The sequence below is a fragment of the Gigantopelta aegis genome, chromosome 2 (assembly GCF_016097555.1).
Source record: "Gigantopelta aegis isolate Gae_Host chromosome 2, Gae_host_genome, whole genome shotgun sequence".
Lineage (NCBI taxonomy): Eukaryota > Metazoa > Mollusca > Gastropoda > Neomphalida > Peltospiridae > Gigantopelta > Gigantopelta aegis.
In genome coordinates this window covers 47,482,768-47,498,325 of record NC_054700.1, presented here as the reverse complement: position 1 = coordinate 47,498,325, position 15,558 = coordinate 47,482,768, and the positions used below count along the sequence as shown (strand labels likewise).

Below are 15,558 nucleotides of genomic sequence, written 5' to 3'. Positions count from 1 at the left end.
ACTTTAACAAATGAAAAACGCGTACTTTTAGAGTTAATAAAAAACATGATTATTCCTGCTAACTGGGGGCAGCCATTTTGTTTCGTTTTTGCGACATCCAGTGGTATAGCTTGGGGCGAAGTGATGTCAGCTCCTCTATGCACAGTGTAAACAAATGCTCTAATTTACGACAAGGCGCTTCGCTTTCATCAACCTGACTTGTGAAACAACATAAATGACTTGATTGTATAATAAACTATTTAACTAAATATATTTCAATTTGCATAAATATTCACCAATCTGCTGCACTAATAGAACGAAATGAGGTTTTAGTATTTTTTTTTTTTTTTAAATCCAAAGAAAAAATTAACATTATTAGGCCTGTTGGTAGGGTACGTTCGAGTAAAAACGACCACTCATGATACCCAAGTGATACTTTTCTTTTCTTTGGGACGACGTCATTGGTCAGTTTTGTGATTTTAGATGGGAAAGTCTACTTAAGCAAGGGTTTTACAGAACTACTTACAGTAATAACATAGGGCGGCTGGTAATGTCCATTACGAATAGAGGGGTATCCATGCGGTTATAACACAATACCCTGTGATCTTAATAAAAGAGGCACGTCTTTTTAGTGTGTCTAGACACAGTGTCTGGTGACTGTCTAAATATACACCTGCCAATCAGGAACCACAGGTACAGGCCACGGAAAGAAAAGACCAGTTAAGCAAGAAAACACTCTGATTATTATTTCAATACATGGGTTAATTTATGCACAAAACATAATACAGTTATTTCAACAGTTTGACAATGGTGGTTTATTTTGTATTGAAAAATAATATATAATTGTTACTGGCTTACTGGGATGGCTATTATTACAGAACATTGCGATGCATCTGCAAAAATCAGGTATGTTTTGTTTCTTCAGTTCGAAAACTAATTCCTGACATGACACGTTAGGTATTACGTAACCACCAGCTCGCCAGAGGGCGTATTCACTAGGATGGTACAAAACGGCTGTGCCTGTTATATATAATAGTCGTCACATTTAACCGTCTTATTAATTAACTATAAGACTATAATTGTTGATATTAAGCAATAATGTGCATTATATATCATTTAATATGCATACCAGGCCAAATGTCTTAATTGTCCCCTCCTTTAAGGAAGGAAATGTTTTATTTAACGATGCACTCAACACAGATATTGAGAGAGAAAACCTGCTGTCGCCACTTCATGGGCTACTCTTTTTGATTAGCAGCAAGGGATCTTTTATATGCATCATCCCACAGACTGGATAGCACATACCACGGCCTTTGATGTACCAGTCGTGGTGCACTGGTTGGAGCGAGAAATAGCCCAATGGGCCCACTGACAGGGATCGATCCCAAACCGACCGCACATCAAGCGAGTACTGTACCACTGAGCTATGTCCCGTCCCAAAACTGCTAGAATTCAACTTTAAAGAAGGATTCTTACTGCAGAGGAATCTTCACCAGTTGATATCATCTGTGATCCTCCGAACTCAAACCGCCCGTGTGGGAAGTCACTAGCCACAAAGATAATGTTCGCTCTAGTCGCCAGGGGGTCAGGGGTCACTGTGGCCCCTCCAGCGGCCGAGTTGATCTGCAGGGTGTACATCTTCCTCAGTTCCGGCACCGTGTCATCCTTCGCCTAGATTACGAGAAGTTGGAGAAACAGATTAACAAATGATGCATAGAATAAGACGTAAACAAAGATAAAATAATGAAACCTTAGAGTCAACACTCAAATATTATTTTTATCTACAAAATTTCAGCTGAATATCTTGAAGTATTGTAAAAAAATAAAGTCCATAAAACTATATGTGGGACAGACAGACAGACAGACAGACAGACAGACAAATATCAGACAGACACGGAGAATGAGCCCTATAGTCCTCTCTATACATGTAGTTGGGTATGTAGGGAACTAATAACCTTCATAAATATCTAAATCTAAACACTTACTGCAATAACAATGGTTGCTTGTCGCTGCAGGTCGACAAATCATGCAGTGCATAAAAGCCTGCTGCTAATACAGGGCTATCAACTACGTGAAAAATAACCTTCATATTATGTAAATCAAACACGTAACACTCACTGCAATAACAATGGTTACTTTCTGTTGTAGGTCGACAAATCGTACGGTGCCCTCAAGTTGTAGAAATGCTTGCTGCTCATACAGGGGTTATCGACCATGTGAAAAATATTATGTAAATCAAACATGTAACACTCACTGCAATAACAATGGTTGCTTTCTGTTGTAGGTCGACAAATCGTACGGTGCCCTCAAGCTGTAGAAACGCCTGCTGCTCATACGGGGTTATCGACCACGTGACGCTGATGTCACCGAATATCCCGGCTCCGCGGCTGATCACGATTTGAGCCTCCCCCTTGTACGAGGGGCTGGACTCCCCCGGTTCTCCGATATACACCAGTCGGGAGTCCTCCTCCACCGAGACCAAGCCGCTGGCGCCAGAGTTGGGCAGGATGACAATGGTGGCGTCACGTTTCGTTGGCGAGATGTCAGCATTGTTGTCGGCCGATGTGAGGGACACTGTGAACGTCTCTTCACCTTCCAGGGTCGAGTCGGGCTTTGTTTGTACGGTGATACTCTGTTCAAGCTCTCCCTGAAATAAGATATATATTATATATTAAATAAATGAATGAACAAAAGAACTTAAAAGACAATGGAGAAAACTTGAGGTGTTTTCTCTTTTATAGATACATCACCTGTCCTCATAACTAGTGCATATTCCCTACGATTACCGGTAGTAGACTGGTCCGAACATCCCAACAGCCAATGGGATGGCTTAAATGGATGAATGAATCATGTATGGATGGATGGATGGATGGATGGATGGATGGATGAGTGGATCAATGGATGAATGAATCGTGTATGGATGGATGGCTGGATGGAAAGATGGGTGGATGGATGGATGGCTGGATGGCTGGCTGGTTTGGATGAATGGAAAGATGGGTGGATGTACAGATGGGCTGTCCTGAGCACACATCTAAGCTATCTGTGCGGTCTACCAAAGACAGCAAGTTAATGGTTGGAGATGATTGGTTGGATGTGAACCCAGTACCCTTCTCCCTTAACTCCAATAGCTAACCACTACACAACTTAAGAATGATTACTTAGACCCTATTACCTGCAGAATGATTAATTAGACCCCATTACCTGACGAAACTGGAGAGTTCCATAGAGCGGATCGAGGAAGTCAGTGCGGGCCTCGGCGTTCAGTCTCCACTGAACATGCACCAGACCCTCCGAGCCCTGGATTCTCTCCACAATCAGAGTAGCCCGCCCTTGAGGGTCGGTCGGGCTTGTAGACTCCTTCGTAACAACCTAGGAGAAATGAAAAAATTAAAGAAAGGAATGTATTGTTTAATGATGCACTCAACACATTTTTATCTACAGTTATATTGTGTTAGAAAGACGGTTAATGATCACACAGAGGAACTCATGGTCTCAACTCTATGGGCTACTTTTTACGATTAGCAGCAAGGGATCTTTGTTTGTTTTGTTTAATGACACCACTAGAGCACACTGATTTATTAATCATCAGCTATTGGATGTCAAATATTTAAGAAGTAACCGGCTACCTTTTTCAATTAGTAGCAAGGGATCTTTTATATGCACCATCCCAAAGACAGGATAGCATATACCACAGCCTTTGATATACCAGTTGCGATGCACTGGCTGGATCGAAAAACAGCCCATCGGATTGATCCTAGACCGACTGTTATATGGCATTAGAAATATGGTTAAGGCCTACACAGATAATGAGAGAGGAAACCCACTGTCAGCACTCTATGGGCTACTCTTTACAATTAGAAGTATGGGATCCTTTATCTGCATAATCCCACAGACAGGACAGTACATACAACAGATGTGGAGCACTGGCTGGAACAAGAAATAGTCCAATGGGTCCACAGACTGGGATTGATCCTAGACTGATCATGCATCAGATGAGCACTTTACCATTTGGCTAGGTTCCGCCCCTTTTTGGAAAGAGTGCCAATCTCCTTAAATATATCCTTAGTCATAATTACTTGGCCATACACTCCAGAAACCAGCATCGAATATCACCAGGCAGGCTCTGTCATGGAACCCACAAGGCAGAAGAGAAAGAGGCCGCTCAAAGAACACATGGTGAAGGGACCTCCAGGTGGACACCAAAAAGACAGGATACACCTGGAGGCAGCTTGAAACCAGAGCCCAGGACAGACAACTCTGGAAAACTGTAGTCAACGGCATATGCCCCAGAAGGGACGACGGGCATAAGTAACTAATAATTACTGGCATTGAATATAATAAAAAAAATTCAGATATTTAGGAAAAATATTATTTTTATCATGCTACTTATACTTATTTTAATTAAAGAAGTTCAAGATATAATTATTTCTATTACCTTAACTTTTAACTAATATTCTGTGAAAAAAAGAAATTAACATTTAGCAAATTCTACTGCTATAACTGTTTTTTAAAATCTATAAATTTATTAGTAGATGTTGTTACCTTTTGTGTTTTGAACTGGAACAGTCCCGTCGGTGAGTCGTTTTTCAAGATGGCCACCGTAACAGAGCTGGCTGGTCCGAGCGATGCTCCACCATTCACACTTATCAGCTTTACCTTAAATGTCTGCCAAAAGAAAATGAGAAAACCATATGTTAGAATTAAAATCAAATAAACCTAATTCATCTTTAGCTAATCCAGCTGTTTAAAGGTTGTAGTATACAAAATAAAATCCCAATGGTGACAATGTTAACATATGTGGTTAAAAAGTACTTTATGCAGTTTATCACTAGAACATATTGACAAATTAATCATTGGCTGTGGATGTCAAACATTTGACAAACCTGACATGTTGCAGAAAGGGATCTTTTTATATGTACTTTTTATATTTATTTATATCACAACTTTTAACATATACCAGAGTTGTGGGGGCACTAGCTGTAATGGGAAAAAACAATCAGAGGATGGGTCCACTGAGGGGATTCGATCCTTCAATCCTTTGACCCACACACCTCAGGTGAGCACTCTACCAACTGACAGGGGCGGGACATAGCCCAGTGGTAAAGCATTCACTTGCTGCACGGTCGGTTTAGGATCGATCCCTGTCGGCGGGACCATTGGGCTATTTCTCGTTCCAGCCAGTGCACCACGACTGGTATATGAAAGGCTGTGGTATGTGCTATCCTGTCTGTGGGATGGTGCATATAAAAGATCCCTTGCTACTAATAGAAAAATGTAGCAGGTTTCCTCTCTAAGACTACATGTCAAAATTACCAAATGTTTGACATCCAATAGCCGATGATTAATATATCAATGTGCTCTAGTGGTACCGTTAAACAAAACAAACTTTAATGAATTTATAATTTACACACTAAAAAAAAAAAAATCTCATTGCCTACAGAGAACCAGTATCTAGTTTTGTACTATCTTCAAATGTTTCTACTCACTTCCATATTTTCTTGCTGGGTGTCATCAATTATCGTTATCGCTATTTCCGCATCCTTCTGTCCCGATGCCATGGTTACGGTCCCACTGGACGGGAAAAAATCCAAGATATTTGCGTCCACCGGCTCGGCTTGCCAAGTGATTGTTATGGAACCGAAGAGACCAACCGAACGACTAATGGGGAGGTGGATCGTCTGGTTGTAGCCATACTGTTCATATGTGTCAAAACGACCTTCTGTATTCTGAAGAGGGAAAAAAACTAATTATTACCCATATGGTTACAAATGTCTTGGTACATATCACAGTGATATGTCCCCCTAGAACACCAAGAGGGATGTAACACTTTTGACGTTATCAATTAGCGCACTACAACCTTACAAGAATGTCAACGAAATGAGATGAGTGATATAAATTAAGATTGATTATGGGTAATAAATAGGATATTAAACTCGCTACAATTTCGTATCATGTTTATGTTTATAACACATACTGTTAAGACATATATAGGCGATAACATTTTAAAGACATATGACTGGATGATCCTAGGTGATGACTGGGTCACCAATGCCATATCATCCAATGAAAAAAAAGCAAGGTTACAATTGATCATTCTGTGATGTACAAGTTAACCTGAAATTGACTTGTCTGTAATGCACAAGTTAACTACATGTATAAGCACTATAGGGCCCATAACAGGTTTTAGTTGGAAAAGGCATTTAAATTTATTTTAAAACTGTTTTTTTGAGGATATGTAAGAAATAGAATACTATATTTGTGTCCATTAGATACCATTTATCTTACAATACAAGATATGTTTTAAAATAAAAGATATATGGTATCCAACTCATTAGTGTATATACATATTAGAATTCAAAAGAATATTTTTTTAACACTAGCATAGCCAGGGGCCACGTCACCTCACCAATTGTAATCTTTTTTCCCCTATCTGCATGTCGCTCCATAAACAGTGTGGTTGGCTCTTCTCCCAATGTGGCTGATCCTCTCCAATATAAAATCCTGGTTATGCCAATGTTGTTCAATGTCCTTTACTGACATATGTTACAATATAACCTATGTTATTAAACACTACTTCCATGCATGTATTAAAGTGCAATTGATAGACCCTACATTTCACCCATTTAGCCAGCTAGCAATCCATGTAGCCAGCCAGCTAGCAATCCATGTAGCCATGTACAGTCAGACAATCCACCAGACTGCAATCCATGCAGCCATCCATTCAGCAATCCTACCAGCAATCCATCTATCCATCCAGCCAGCCATCCATCCAGCCAGCCAGCCATCCACCCAGCCAGCCATCTATCCATCCATCCATCCAGCAGCAGCCAGTCAGCCAGCCAACCATCCAGCCAGCCATCCAACCATCCATCCATCTGTCCATCCATCCATCCAGTCATCCATCCATCCAGCCAGTCATCTAGCCAGCCAGCAAGCCAACCATCCATCCATCCATCCATCCAGCCAGCCAGCCATCCATCCATCCAGCCAGCCAGCCAGCCATCCATCCATCCAGCCAGCCAGCCGTCCAGCCGTCCATCCATCCATCCATCCATCCAGTAACATTAGATTTACTTCAGAGCCAAATTTTAAAATCCATTAAAAACAAACATTTTACACCTCCATTAAAATGTCTTACCGTCTTGACGTTGAACTGCACCAAGCCTCTAGCATTGTCATTCTCCTCTATCTGTATTTTAGCCACATTGCCAGGAATACGGACGCTGGGTTTGGCGCTATTGTTGCTAGGGTTACCAGTCACCTCGACATCAGTAATGTTCACAAAGAAACTCTCTGTCGCTTCAGGAATGTCATCCTTTAAGAAGAAGAGAAATGGTTTATTAAACACACTAAACACTTTTTATTTCAGTTATGTGGCGTCAGACACATGGTATGGATCACACAGATAATGAGAGAAAAAATCTGCTGTTGTTTCAGGAATGTCATCCTTTAAGAAGAAGAAATGGTTTATTATACAACACACTAAACACTTTTTATTTCAGTTATGTGGTGTCAGACACATGGTTATGGACCACACCGATAAAGAGAGAAGAAACCGGCTAATGCCACTCCATAGGCTACTGTCTTTGATTAGCAGCAAGGGATCTTTTATATGCACCATCCCACAGACAGGATAGTACATAACTTGGCCTTTGATATACCACGTGGAGCACCGAATGGAATGAGAAATAGCTTAATTTAATTTGGACAACAAAGACTTCTCCAAGATAGCAACAGCTTGCCCAGTTGGCTTGAGGAGTATGCCTATGTCAGAATACCTGAACTTTGAATGGATAGAAGCAGTAAATAAAATAAAATTATAATGAAATTAAATTCTCTGAAATATGGTTAAGAGAATGAGGCAGGTAATTAATACATGAAAAGACATTACAAAAATTAATTCATAACTTAAACAGTATACAAATAAATAGCAATCTGAGTAAACATGTTTAAAGACAATTTCTACTAGTGTTTCGTGACATGGTCATCTATTACAACAAATATTTAACTGAAACAAATGCTGATGAAAACAAAGAACAAACAAACCAGGAAAGTACTAATAATTGTTTTTAAAGATAGACAAGCATCCTCAGAGTACTGCTAAAGCAGGCCAATTTTTTTTTTCGTATCTCCTAAATTTAAGGGCCATCACTCTGTGCAAAATGGTTAATTGCTAGTTAAACTTGATCTGTAACAGTACATGATAAAGCTATATACAAAATTTCAGCTCAGTTTTCATATCGCCTAAGTTCAAGGGCCATAACTATGTGAAAAAGGGTAAATTGCCATGAAATCCAACAATGATCTGTAAGAGATCAAAAGTCCGGAAAACAAATTTCATATCACCTTAGTTCAAGGGCCATAACTTGGGTAAATTGTCATAAAAGTCAAAGTTAATCTGTAAGAGTATATGATACAACTATGCAAAAAATTTCAAATCAATATCTCAAGGCATTCTCAAGGAAAACAATACAGAAGGACGGACAGACAGACAGACAGGCAGACAGACACACAGAGAGAAGGATACACAGACAGACAGACAGACAGAAGGATACACAGACAGACAGAAGGATACATACATACAGAAGGATACACAGACACATAGACAGACAGAAAGATACACAGACAGAAGGATACACAGACAGACAGGGAGACAGGATACACAGACACACAGAAGGATACACAGACACACATAAGGATACAGACAGACATAAGGATACACAGACAGACAGGATACACAGACAGAAGGATACACAGACACACACACATAAGGATACACAGACAGAATGATACACAGACAGACATAAGGCAGAGTTCGACAAATCCGCTAGCCCGACGCCCGTGGCTAGTGGTTTTTAAGTTCGGGCTAGTGAGAAACGCAAAACCACTAGCCCCTGCGGGCTAGTGGTTTCCCCCCTCCTCTCGTCATCGCTCGATCGTGGGTTTTTTGTTTTCTTTCTTTCTTTTTCTCTCGGCTGAAAATTCGTTTAATAAATTTGATTGTGACGCAATGAGTTATAATAATAATCCACTTGAGCTAGGTCTGCAAACTGCAGTAACATGCTATCTCTACATCGTCACAGTTACAGCATGCATTGTTTACCTTTCCCTTTCAAGTTTCTGGCACAGGAAATAAAGTCTAATGACATGCGTGTTTTGATTGGTTAAACACGTCACGTGGTCGTTAATATCGCACATGTTTTAGGCTAAGAACTTGGAAATCATCAATCGCGACGACAGGTTAATCTCAATCAAGTAAACCCCAGCCATGCTTTGAATTTCAGTGTTTGTTTTATTTACCTATTGTTTTTTAATTTAACACTTCGCTAACATGTGGTTATCGGCAATCAGGAAAACAATTTACTTTAATGGTAACCGCATATGCAATGACTCGGCTTGGCCTATTACGTGTAGCGGTTTGGATAAAACGTCATAGCTGCCGATACAAGATAATACCTTTTTTGTTCATCAATTATTAACAACGGATTAGATGTCGCCGTTATATTCTTTTGATATCGGTCTGACATGGGATAATGCCCTGTATTTGACATCACCGTTCCTGGCGACACTGTCGTACCCTCATTTAAATTTAATTATTTTGATAGTGTTTTTAGATACCAACCAAGAGTTTGCTCAATTAATTTTCCCCGGGGGGGGGGGGGGGTATGGGGGCAAAAACAAAAATGGGACAATGACGATGGATCACACTTGACAAAAGACAAAACGTACGACACGACAAAAAACTGAAAGTTACAACATGATTTAAGTGTGTTTTATTTTACTGTTATACTCGTAAATGTGTAATGTTACAAAAATTATATAAAAATCCAGTTATAATTGATCAGGAATTTGGGCTAGTGCTTTATCTTGGTGGGCTAGTGGTTTTCACAAACCCACTAGCCCTGTGGCTAGTGACTTTTCAAAATATTTGTCATACTCTGCATAAGGATACACAGACAGACAGAAGGATACACACAGGCAGAAGGATACACAAACACACAGAAGGATATACAGACAGAAGGATACACAGACACACAGACAGACAGACAGGATACACGGACACACAGAAGGATATACAGACAGACAAGGATACACAGACAGACATAAGGATACACAGACACACAGAAGGATACACAGACACACAGAAGGATACACAGACATACAGACAGACGGAAGGACGGAGATGAAACCTATAGTCCCTTTTGGATGGACCGGTAGGAGGCTAATAATACAAACAGATGACAGTTTAATTACATGTTTGATAACAATCTCGACTGGTGTCCGTGTTGCGCTGTCCTCCATTATCACTGTGCCCTGTCGAGAGACGTAATCCTCACCAGAGGTCGCCTGCTGGTGAGATGGCAGACCTACAGCTCGCGAGGTACTGAAAAAAGGAAAGGAATGTGTCTTAAACAACACCTCAGCACATTTGTTAATCAGTGGCAATTGGGTGTCTGTAGTATTAGAGAAGAAACACACTTCATAGGTTACTTCACCGATTGGCAGTAAGGGATCTTTAAAATGAAACAATTATCACAGACTCTTAGAGCAATAATTTTAAGCCAGGGATTCATGCCCTGGACCTCTCCTCTGGGTGTAGGTGAAGAATTTGTAAGGACTATGTACAATTCATTTCATCCTGTGAATAAGGCAGTTTCACAGTCTTGAATAACTGAAAGATAAAAATCATAGACTACCAAGTGAAAGAAGAAGGAAATGTTTTATTTAACGACGCACTCAACACATTTTATTTACAGTTACATGGCATCAGACATATGGTTAAGGACCACACATATATTGAGGAAGGAAACCTGCTGTCGCCACTTCATGGGCTACTCTTTTCGATTAGCAGCAAGGGATCTTTTATATGCACCATCCCATAGACAGGATAGCACATACCATGGCCTTTGTACCAGTTGTGGTGCACTGAGTACAGTGAAAAATAAGCCCAATGGGCCCACTGACAGGGACTGATCCCAAACCGACCACGTATCAAGAAAGCTCTTTACCACTGGGCCACGTCTCACCCCCAGACTAGCAAGTGATACACATAAGAATTGTTTCTCATTTTTTAGCAATTTATCGATGTATAAAAGTCACAAATGGTATAAAATCGCGTAGCACTCTACCACTGGGTTACATCCTGACCCATCCAGACTGACCGCACATCAAGTGAGCACTCTACCACTGGGCTACATCATGACCCATCCAGCCCAACTGCACATCAAGTGAACACTCTACCACTGGGCTACATCCTGACCCATCCAGACTGACCGCACATCAAGTGAGCACTTTACCACTGGGTTACATCCTGACCCATCCAGACTGACCGCACATCAAGTGAACACTTTACCACTAGGCTACATCCTGACCCTTCCAGACTGACCGACCACACATCAAGTGAGCACTCTACCACTAGGCTACATCCTGACCCATCCAGACTGACCGACCACACAACAAGTGAGCACTTTACCACTGGGCTATATCCTGACCCATCCAGACCAACCGCACATCAAGTGAGCACTCTACCACTAGGCTACATCCTGACCCATCCAGACTGACCGACCACACATCAAGTGAGCACTTTACCACTGGGCTACATCCTGACCCATCCAGCCCAACTGCACATCAAGTGAGCACTTTACCACTGGGCTACATCCTGACCCATCCAGACCAACCGCACATCAAGTGAGCACTCTACCACTGGCTACATCCTGACCCATCCAGACCGACCACACATCAAGTGAGCACTCTACCACTGGGCTACATCCTGAGCCATCCAGACCGACCGCACATCAAGTGAGCACTCTACCACTGGGCTACATCCTGACCCATCCAGACCGACCACACATCAAGTGAGCACTTTACAACTGGGCTACATCATGACCCATCCAGACCGACCGCACATCAAGTGAGCACTCTACCACTGGGCTACATCATGACCCATCCAGTCCAACTGCACATCAAGTGAACACTTTACCACTGGGCTAATCCTGACCCATCCAGCCCAACTGCACATCAAGTGAGCACTTTACCACTGGGTTACATTCTGACCCATCCAGACTGACCGCACATCAAGTGAGCACTTTACCACTGGGCTACATCCTGACCCATCCAGACTGACCGACCACACATCAAGTGAGCACTTTACCACTGGGTTACATCCTGACCCATCCAGACCGACCGCACATCAAGAGAGCACTTTACCACTGGGCTACATCCTGACCCATCCAGACTGACCGACCACACATCAAGTGAGCACTCTACCACTGGGCTACATCCTGACCCATCCAGACCGACCACACATCAAGTGAGCACTCTATCACTGGGCTACATCATGACCCACCCAGCCCAACTGCACATCAAGTGAGCACTCTACCACTAGGCTACATCCTGACCCATCCAGACTGACCGCACATCAAGTGAGCACTCTACCACTGGGCTACATCATGACCCATCCAGCCCAACTGCACATCAAGTGAACACTTTACCACTGGGTTACATCCTGACCCATCCAGACCAACCGCACATCAAGTGAGCACTCTACCACTAGGCTACATCCTGACCCATCCAGTCCAACTGCACATCAAGTGAGCACTCTACCACTAGGCTACATCCTGACCCATCCAGACCGACCACACATCAAGTGAACACTTTACCACTGGGCTAATCCTGACCCATCCAGCCCAACTGCACATCAAGTGAGCACTTTACCACTGGGTTACATCCTGACCCATCCAGACTGACCGCACATCAAGTGAACACTTTACCACTAGGCTACATCCTGACCCTTCCAGACTGACCGACCACACATCAAGTGAGCACTCTACCACTAGGCTACATCCTGACCCATCCAGACTGACCGACCACACAACAAGTGAGCACTTTACCACTGGGCTATATCCTGACCCATCCAGACCAACCGCACATCAAGTGAGCACTCTACCACTAGGCTACATCCTGACCCATCCAGACTGACCGACCACACATCAAGTGAGCACTTTACCACTGGGCTACATCCTGACCCATCCAGCCCAACTGCACATCAAGTGAGCACTTTACCACTGGGCTACATCCTGACCCATCCAGACTGACCACACATCAAGTGAGCACTTTACCACTGGGCTACATCCTGACCCATCCAGACTGACCGCACATCAAGTGAGCACTTTACCACTGGGCTACATCCTGACCCATCCAGACCGACCGCACATCAAGAGAGCACTTTACCACTGGGTTACATCCTGACCCATCCAGACTGACCACACATCAAGTGAGCACTTTACCACTGGGTTACATCATGACCCATCCAGACTGACCGACCACACAACAAGTGAGCACTTTACCACTGGGTTACATCCTGACCCATCCAGACTGACCACACATCAAGTGAGCACTTTACCACTGGGCTACATCATGACCCATCCAGACCAACCGTACATCAAGTGAGCACTCTACCACTAGGCTACATCCTGACCCATCCAGATTGACCACACATTAAGTGAGCACTCTACCAATGGGCTACATCATGACCCATCCAGACCGACCGTACATCAAGTGAGCACTCTACCACTAGGCTACATCCCGCCCCCTTGTTACCAATGTGAAAAGTGTTCATACACGAAGGAGATCTGCAGCTGTCCTTTGCCCCCTTGTTCCCGGACAATGTAGAGCGTCACGGGCAGGTCCGTCCCGATCGGTTCCTTCGTGGAGACCAGGGCCTTCTCCCAGGATACCACTCCATGCGGGGAGTCATTGGCCAGTACCGTCACCTTGCTGGCAGCGTTTGTACCTGAAGATTACACACACAGTTTGTAAGTTGTTTTAGCCTTTACTGTATTTGAACAATACAAAATATGTTTTAAGGTAAATAATTTTTTTTTTTCAAAACCAGAAGAATATATTTGAAGTGGATTATTAATTAATTAATTAATTTTTTAATTTCACGTATCTATCTATCTAATCTATCTATCTATCTCCTATCTATCTATCTATCTATCTATCTATCTATCTATCTATCTATCTATCTATCTATCTATCTATCTGTCTGTCTATCTGTCTGTGTGTCGGTCTATCTATCTGTCTGTGTGTCTGTCCATCTGTGTCTGTGTGTCTGTCCGTCTGTCTGTCCATGTGTTTGTCTGTGTGTCTGTCCATCTATTTGTGTGTCTGTTTGTCTCTCTCTCTATTCTACTGAAAAACTTTTTAGATATTCGAAAGTTTCCTGAGAATAGTCTTGTTTTAATAGTGTGGAATCAACACAGGTTTTTAGTCTTACAATGTACAGTGAAACCTTTCTAAACCAGACACCCAAGAGACCAAGAAAAACATCTAGTTTTAAGAGATATCTGGTTCAGGAGGTGGTGTTCAGTGGTAATGTTTTAAAAAGGGACCAAGAAAAACATCTAGTTTTAAGAGATATGTGGTTAGGGAAGTGGTGTTCGGTGGTAATATTTTAAAAGGGGACCATGAAAAACATGATGTTTTAAGAGAATTACAGTTTATCGATTCTGGTTTTGATGGAATACTGGCTTACTGAGTCCGGTTTTGAGGAAATTCTGGTTTACTGAGTCTGGTTTTGAGGAAATTCTGGTTTACTGAGTCTGGTTTTGAGGGGTTTCACAGTTCACTGTGTATATATATATATATATATATATATATATATATATATATATATATATATATATATATATATATACATAAACTATTCCGATATTTACCAATGACCGCTCCTCTTCCAGGCAGATCAGTGCCTTTCTCGATGACCTCTACAAGCTGTATGAAGGTCACTTCTGCAAACTCTGCCACATCGTCATCTCGTATGGTCAAACTGATCGTAGAGACCGCCTGTCCATTGGCAAACTCAACCTGGATAAAGAGACAATCACAAAACAACAATGAGATATACCTGGGCTGTAATTCTTTGTTCTCTAAATAAAGTCAAACAATGTCTCCTGATATATTTAATTTTAACTTAATATCAAATTTAGGTTTGAGCAATCTGTCCTGTTAGGGCTAACTCTGGCACTCGCCAAATTCGCCAATTGCGAATTTTGAAAGCAGTTGTTGAATTTTATTCGAATTTGGCGAAATAATTTTATGTAACAATGGACATTTAAAAAAAATAAAACCTGTTTATTTCTGCAATTTTTGAAGTTTAATAAACAATTTGTCAAAATGTTTTGCTCACTCAGAGTTAGCCCTGCATGTGCACATACCTCAGAGGTTAGTGGTTAGCTGTGAGTGGTAAGTGTGACAGAAATGTGTGTAGTGGTCTTTTAGAACATTTGTTTCCAATTATCATTATAATTCATACTTACCTACCTAGTGCTAGCACAACCGATAATACCTTCTCACCTAGCTGATAAAAACTCACTCTGGGTTTGGACTGATATTAGAATGCAAATCAAGTAAATACCAATCTTATGTCTGATCACTTAACACTACAACGCCAAAGCCCATGCTTCATATAGTTTGATGACTTAACACTACAATGCCAAAAAACATGCTTAATATATATTTGTATGCTTCCATCAGAGAACTGTTCAAGCACACCTGTTGTGGACATCACATCTAACT

The 15,558-nt window shown here is 41.7% G+C and overlaps 1 protein-coding gene across 1 annotated transcript in view; it reads right to left on the bottom strand.

Moving 5' to 3' along the window:
* Positions 1-15,558, bottom strand: part of LOC121388770 (adhesion G-protein coupled receptor V1-like) — a 179,110-nt gene that overhangs the window by 56,853 nt on the left and 106,699 nt on the right. The window contains exons 60-68 of the mRNA XM_041520265.1: positions 14,700-14,847; positions 13,600-13,771; positions 10,234-10,363; positions 7,118-7,294; positions 5,466-5,705; positions 4,522-4,644; positions 3,181-3,348; positions 2,234-2,626; positions 1,456-1,650 (exon numbers count right to left, since the gene is read on the bottom strand). Of these exons, the coding sequence (XP_041376199.1) occupies positions 1,456-1,650; positions 2,234-2,626; positions 3,181-3,348; positions 4,522-4,644; positions 5,466-5,705; positions 7,118-7,294; positions 10,234-10,363; positions 13,600-13,771; positions 14,700-14,847 (1,746 nt within the window). The remainder of the gene's footprint in view (positions 1-1,455; positions 1,651-2,233; positions 2,627-3,180; positions 3,349-4,521; positions 4,645-5,465; positions 5,706-7,117; positions 7,295-10,233; positions 10,364-13,599; positions 13,772-14,699; positions 14,848-15,558) is intronic.